Genomic DNA, 1,067 nt, shown 5'->3' on the forward strand with positions numbered 1-1,067 from the left:
AAAAAAAAAAAAAAAAGAAGTTGCTAAGAGTTATTAATTCATTTGCTCCCTATTTATGGGCACTCCAAGCAGGTCATAAGTGAGGCAGCGTGGCAGTTACAGAGGTAGTAACTTCTAGAATTGGTAATAATGGAATAAAATTTCTGCCTTTCAGCCTCCCTTGGTGAAAAAAATACCACTGCAGGTATGATTGTTGCTTGCATGTCTTCTTTCTTCCTGTGGATTCTTTACCTCCTTGTTCTTTGGAGGTTACTTGGCACATCTAGTTTACTTCCAATTATTTCTCAAAGAGTATTAGTGTTCTTCACTCCCTTACTCCTTTTTTAAAAAAATGAGCGCCTGTCGTAAAAGTCATGGGGAAGGAATGGAAGAATGTTACATGGTCCCCAAATGGTCCTCTCCCTAAAGTACTTTGCACTTTACATGGTGGTTAGTGGATTAGGAAGTGACGTCAATTTAACTTCAAGGACTCCATATTACCATAGAGGTCATGGTTAAAATTGTGTTTCCTAATATGTACTGATAATTCTGATATATAGCTAGGGTTGAAAACTACTGAATCAGAGAAATAGCAACCTGCCTAAGTAATCTTATTTTTTCAGAATGGGATTATCAGCATTTCTATTTTATTTTACTTTATTTTGTTTTGTTTTGTTTTATTCTATTTCTTCTGAGATGGAGTCTTACTCGGTCACCCAGGCTGGAGTGCAGTGGCGTGATCTTGGCTCACTGCAACCTCCGCCTCCCAGGTTCAAGCGATTCTCCCACCTCAGCCTCCCAAGCCGCTGAGATTACAGGTGCCCGCCACGACTCCTGGCTAATTTTTGTATTTTTAGTAGAGACGGGGTTTTACCATGTTGGCCAGGCTGGTCTCGAACTCCTGACCTCAAATGATCTATCTGCCTCAACCTCCCAAAGTGCTGGGATTACAGGTGTGAACCATTGTGCCCAGCCGACCCTCATTATTCTTTACCCAACAACTTTTATCAAAATAATTTATGATGATGTGTCTAATCTACAGAAAATAAATTTTCCCTTATAAGGAAGAGCTTGTACAGGATAATAAT

The 1,067-nt window shown here is 39.6% G+C and overlaps 1 protein-coding gene across 1 annotated transcript in view; it reads left to right on the top strand.

The window, feature by feature from the left end:
* MFAP5 (microfibrillar associated protein 5) overlaps positions 1–1,067 on the top strand; it is a 14,902-nt gene that overhangs the window by 10,079 nt on the left and 3,756 nt on the right. Inside the window, exon 6 of the mRNA XM_011955598.1 lies at positions 1,022–1,052. Within this exon, the coding sequence (XP_011810988.1) occupies positions 1,022–1,052 (31 nt within the window). The remainder of the gene's footprint in view (positions 1–1,021; positions 1,053–1,067) is intronic.

Source organism: Colobus angolensis, unplaced genomic scaffold (assembly GCF_000951035.1).
Source record: "Colobus angolensis palliatus isolate OR3802 unplaced genomic scaffold, Cang.pa_1.0 Scaffold11, whole genome shotgun sequence".
Taxonomy (NCBI): Eukaryota; Metazoa; Chordata; class Mammalia; order Primates; family Cercopithecidae; genus Colobus; species Colobus angolensis.